Genomic DNA, 6,000 nt, shown 5'->3' with positions numbered 1-6,000 from the left:
TTACAGACGTGCATCACCATGCCCAGCTAATTTTTGTATTTTTAGCAGAGATGGGGTTTCACCATGTTGGCCAGGCTGGTCTCGAACACCCAACCTCAGGTGATCCACCCGCCTCAGCCTCCCAAAGTGCTGGGATTATGGGCGTGAGCCACCGTGCCCAGCCTCTAGTTACACGTATGAGCCCTCACACCCCTTTTTTGGAGACAGGGTCTCACCCTGTTGCCCAGGCTGGAGTGCAGTGCTGTGATCATAACTCACTGCAACCTCAAACTCTGGTCTCAAGTGATCCTCCTGCCTCAGAGCCTTTTAAGTAGCTAGGACTATAGGTATGCACCACCACACCTAATTTTTAAACTTTCTGTAGAGACAGGGTCTCGCTATGTTGCCCAGGCTGGTCTTGAACTCAATAAATCCTCCTCCCTCAGCCTCCCAAGTTGTTGGGATTATAAGCATGAGCCAACACACCAGACCTTGGTATGAGCTTTTGAAGAAAAAAGAAATTCCATCACTGAGGAGATTATTTTCCTAATTTTAAAAGTAAGATACATTATTTCAGGAGACTTTGGAAAGAACTGAAAAGTGTAAAAATAGAAAAGGAAACACCAATTTTCCCAATATATAGGCTACTATTAATATTTTGACAAATTTCCTTAGTTTCGGGCAACATTCATTTTTTACAATACATTTATTTTGACATATTTGAGCTTATTCCATATTAACAAGTATTTATCATGCTTTTGTTGTAACACACAATAGCATTTTTCCTGTTACCAAACTTTCTGTGTACATATTTTAATGCCTGCATAATATTCTATTACACAGTTATGCCACAGATATTATGCTAGTGTACATTTTTTCATTTTGCGAATTATGCAGTCATAAATATTTCAGTGATCCTCATACATATTTCTGTCTCCATTACAAGTTAGATCCTTAAGGTGTTAACAATAGTAATATTATTAATAGCACCTAAGTGCCAGGCACTCTTTTACGTGATTCATACATATCATCTCAATCCACATGACAACACTTTGAGGTAGATACTAGTAGTATCCTCATTATACAGTTGAGGAAATTGAGCCACAGGTTATTAGAAATGTTGAAAGTCCCAGTTAAGTGACTATTCTCCCTTAATGAAAACCATTTCTGATAGGCATGTTATATGTTGGCACGGTATGTACACAGTGAGAAGAGCAGCAGGAAACATGGAACCCAGGACCTAGTTCTGAGTCTGACTTCATTGAAAATGTGAGACCTGGGCCAACTCACTTGATCTCAATGACAAGTATGAGCTAGAGGCTGTCATGTTCCTTGTAGTTCTCAAGTCTCCTGATTCTAACCATCATTTCTAGGTTTTTCCTCAGAGAGAGATCAAGATCTCTGGTTGGCTTCAGCAATACTTCATCTATCATTCAACAATCAATCATTAAGCATCTAATATTTCTGCTAGGAAATGCAGAATCATGCATGGTCAGTCCCTACACACAACAGTTTGATTTATAGAATGAAACAGAAAATTAAAAGAGATCGTCTTCCTGAATCTTTTGTGGGTTACTAACTTACCAGAGAATCTGAAGACTGTGATCGTCTCCCTAGAATGGAAAACCTTTGTGCAAACAGAATAAATGTGTATACAACATTACAAGTTGTTTATTGATCCTCAGGAATGAAACCTACATCAACTATTTGTCAGTGATTTTCCCAGGTTGTGGAGTTCTGATTTAGGCAAAAGGGAAAAACCATGTATGACTGTAAGGGAAGTGAGAACTCAGTAAATTTTTATAAGCACACAAGCAGATTTCAATTAAATAACAGACATTAGGGTGGGGCAATAATATTAATAATCACAGCCAGTAACTACAGAGAACATACTATATGTCAGGCACTATTCTAAGCTGTTTCTGTTTACTCATTTAATACTCACCATAATCCTACCAGGTAAGTACTATTATTATCACTAATTTACAGAGGAGGATATCAATAAGTTTGGCACAGAGAAGCTAAGCAGCGTGTTCAAGATCACCCAGCTAGTGGGGTTTCAACCTGGGTAGTCTAGCTCAAGTCTATGCTCTTAATCTTTCTTTATAAAGATAAAAGACTACCTTGAGATGGAGGGCATCTTTAGGCCGTGCTCTGTTTATCACACGAGGACACTTGCTCTAAATATTGTTTAAATACTTGTTCCCAATAAAATTGGGACCCCTCCCTGATATGTCCAAATGCCCAGTGTTCCCCTAAGTCCTAACATCCAGAGAATTACTATGTTTTTAAATTATCAGGAGCTTTTGCAATGCTAAAAAGAGTGGAAAAAGTGGAACTCTGTGACCCAAAACAATTTAGAATAGGAAAGCTCATTAACAGGTGGTACTCAAAAGCTTCTTTGATGGTAGAATACAGAAACTAGATATCCTTTTACAATATTTAAAAGTTTCTTTAATTATTACAGCAACATTAAACAGACTATAAAACTCAAAGTCCCATTATCTAACAAATCAATTCTGTTCAATTATCTATATACTTTCAATTCTTGCCCACATGCAAATATACTTAAAAATGGGTTAGCACTGGTAGTGGAGATGTGTTGTTTTTAATTGTACTACATTATAAGCATTTTCCTTGCTGTTAACCAAAATACGGTTTCTACCAGACACAGAAAACATACCAAACACTACTAAATGTCCCAGAAGAGAGACAAAGTCAAGTAAACAATGACATATTGACTGAAATATTATTTTCCATCTTTTGTTGCATTAACTGAATCATTTCTTAATTCTCAGCAACAACTCTCCCTACAGTAGCATACTCATTTCTTTTCAAATGAAGGGGTTCTTGCTCAACAACTCACCTATTTAATAATTCCTTCTCAGATTCTAGCATTTAAGACTTGGTCAAGAATGCTCCCAGGCCAATTACTTCTGTAGGAATTCATGAAAAGAAGAAAATCTGATGGATTTGTGTACTGAAATAAAATCTGTGGTTTCTTTCCCTTCCAGGACCAATTCTGTAATGTGCAAAATGATAGTAACAAGACTGAAAGCATTTCCACATAGATTCAATTTGTACAGCATATATCCAGGAGTTCTCCAATGCAAAATAAAGTTATTGCTCTTTGTGAAAAATTCCCGTATTTATTAGTAAGCATTTTCCCTCATATGATTTGCCTGGTATCCAATAAGGTTAGAGGTATTAACAAGCACTGTCCCACACTGATTGCATGTTAAGAACTGCTCTCCAGTGTGAGCTATTTGATGAACTATAAATGGAGAGTTCTGGCTGAAGATAATGCCACACTGATTACATTTATAGGTCTCTTCTCCAATATGAATTCTCTGATGCTTAATGAGGTCATTCTTCCGGATGAAGGCCTTCCCACACTGACAGCATTCATATGGTTTCTCTCCAGTGTGTATCCTCTGATGCACAATAAGGGCAGAACTCTGGCTGAAAGATTTTCCACAATCATGACACTCATATGGTTTCTCTCCAGTGTGGGTTCTTTGATGTGAATAAAGGTGAGAGCTTCGACTAAAACATTTTCCACAATCCTTACACTCAAAAGGTTTTAGTCCAGTGTGAATTCTATGATGCACAACAAGGTGAGATCTCTGGCTATAAGACTTTCCACATTCATTGCATTCATAGGGTCTCACTCTAACATGGGTTCTCTGATGCAGAATGAGATGTGTGCTCTGTCTGAAAGATTTCCCACATTCAGGACATTCATAGGGTTTCTCTCCAGTATGTGTCCTCTGATGTCTAATAAGCCTAGAGCTATGAACAAAAGATTTCCCACACTGATTACACGTGTACAGTTTGTCTCCTGTATGAGTTCTCTGATGGGTAACAAGGTGAGAGAACCAGCTGAAAGATTTACCACATTCTTTACATTCATAGGGTTCCTCACCAGTATGGGTCTTTTGATGTCCAATGAGGTGAGAACTCCGGCTGAAAGATTTTCCACATTCTTTACACTCATAGGGTTTTTCTCCAGTATGAATAAGCTGATGCCTAGTAAGATTAGAGCGCCAGCTGAAGAATTTTCCACATTCCTTACATTCATAGGGTTTCTCTCTATGTATGCCCTTTGATATACCAAGAGATGAATCATGAGTAAGAGAGTTATCATTATCAGGGCATTTGTAGGATTTATCACCTGTGTGAGTTCTTGCAAACTGAATAAGGTGAATGTTTTGACAGAAGGTTTGACCACATTCATTACTGTTACTTGCACAGCTTTCCTGATGACCATTAAGAACTAAATCATGTTTTAAACTTTTAGTATGTGAGTCACGTTTATGGAAATACTCTCTCAGTACCAGCTGAGCAGGAAGAAGACAGTTTCCCCCATATTTACCACTTTCAGAGACTCTCTTCTGAGTAAGTACTTTCTTTTGGGTGAATGCCACTTGCCTCAAATGTCTCTCTGGGTTTTCCTGATACTTGTCTAACTGGTCTTTACATTTCCAGACTTCTTCTAATGACAAATACCAGAGATCATTCCTTGCCATTCCTTCCATTTTAATGTCACTGGATTGCTTATCTTTAAAAATGCTCCTGCTGGAAACTGATGATTTGAGTTCAAATGCAGTCTCTGAATCTGAAAGAAATGAAAATCTTCATGTAACTAAAGACAGTATTAAAGTGAGAATGGTAGGAAGTATATGGAGACAAAGTATGCAAGATGTACACAGTTGCTTTCAAATATGGCTTTGTAACTTTGATAGAGAATGAGAAAAGGAAGAATGGAGCAGTAAACAGTAAATGCATTGGGGTATACAGTACTCAAAAGGGGCAAAAGGAGTAAGGAGAAGCCACAGGACTCAGGATATCAATGGTGAGGGTAGAAATAAGGGAAATTACATAAAAAGGACTGCACTTCCATTTCCTAATCCAGATGTTAACAATGCAAGTTCCTCACCTGTCTACTTGTTGTCAGGACTTTCCCCTGACACACATTCTTCACATTACTATCAATTTAGTATTCTTTTTTTTTTTTTTTTTTTTTTTTGAGACACAGTTTCGCTCTTTTTGTCCAGGCTGGAGTACAATGGCGCGATCTCGGCTCAATGCAACCTCCGCCTCCCAGGTTCAAATGATTCTCCTGCCTCAGCCTCCCAAGTAGCTGGGATTACAGGTGCCTGCCACCATGCCTGGCTAATTTTTTATCTTTTTAGTAGAGACAGGGTTTCACCATGTTGGCCAGGCTAGTCTTGAACTCCTGACTTCAGGTGATCCACCCACCTTGGCCTCCCAAAGTGCTGGGATTAAAGGCGTGAGCCACTGCTTCTGGCCCCATTTAGTATTCTTAAACCATGCATACAGACATACATCAGGCAATGCTTTTTATCCAAATCACAGAAGCACTACAGAATAACACCCAGATGACGGACACAACAGACGTGTCAGAGCGGCTGCATGACAAGGTGGAAGAGTAACTGCACAAAAGTTACCAAGATACAAGTTCTAATCTAAGTTTTATACTATTACTAGTGGTGAATTTAGACAAGTTGCTAAACTTTTAAGAATTCATTTTGCTTATCTGTAATTTAAGGATGACAGTATCTGCTATTTCAGATTATCATATTATATAAAGCATGAGCCTATTACAGTCTCTGGCACATTTATGGTCAAAGCAGTAAGATTTACAATAATCATTATCATTCTTCTCATTTTCTGTTTTGATTTCTTTGTTCTGAAACATAAGGACTTAACAACCGATAGGACTACTACCACAAGATGTGAACTTAGAATCTGAGGCCTGACCCATACTCTCTTAGAATTTCTGCCATCTGCTACCTGTGTATATTACAGCAAATTATTTCCCTTGAATAAGAGCTTTATCTGTTTCTCAGTGTCTTTCAGGTAAAATGTATAATCCCAAACCTAAAAAATACACTGATAATACCACTTCATCTTACATGAATGGGGTGACATTGATAATACCACTTCATCTTACATGATAGGGTGACATTCCACTCTTACCTAGTATTATGGGTTAAA

At 38.1% G+C, this 6,000-nt stretch overlaps 1 protein-coding gene across 3 annotated transcripts in view; it reads right to left on the bottom strand.

The window, feature by feature from the left end:
* Nucleotides 1–660: 660 nt before the first annotated feature.
* The window catches only part of ZNF10 (zinc finger protein 10), a 32,406-nt gene continuing 27,066 nt past the window's right edge, over nucleotides 661–6,000 (bottom strand). For all 3 annotated transcript variants that reach the window (XM_050747777.1, XM_050747778.1, XM_050747780.1), the window contains one exon: nucleotides 661–4,597. In XM_050747777.1, coding sequence (XP_050603734.1) covers nucleotides 3,132–4,597 — 1,466 coding nt within the window. In that variant the 3' untranslated portion in view covers nucleotides 661–3,131. The remainder of the gene's footprint in view (nucleotides 4,598–6,000) is intronic.

The sequence above is a fragment of the Macaca thibetana genome, chromosome 11 (assembly GCF_024542745.1).
Source record: "Macaca thibetana thibetana isolate TM-01 chromosome 11, ASM2454274v1, whole genome shotgun sequence".
In the NCBI taxonomy this organism is placed as follows: domain Eukaryota; kingdom Metazoa; phylum Chordata; class Mammalia; order Primates; family Cercopithecidae; genus Macaca; species Macaca thibetana.
This window is presented reverse-complemented; position numbering and strand designations above follow the sequence as displayed.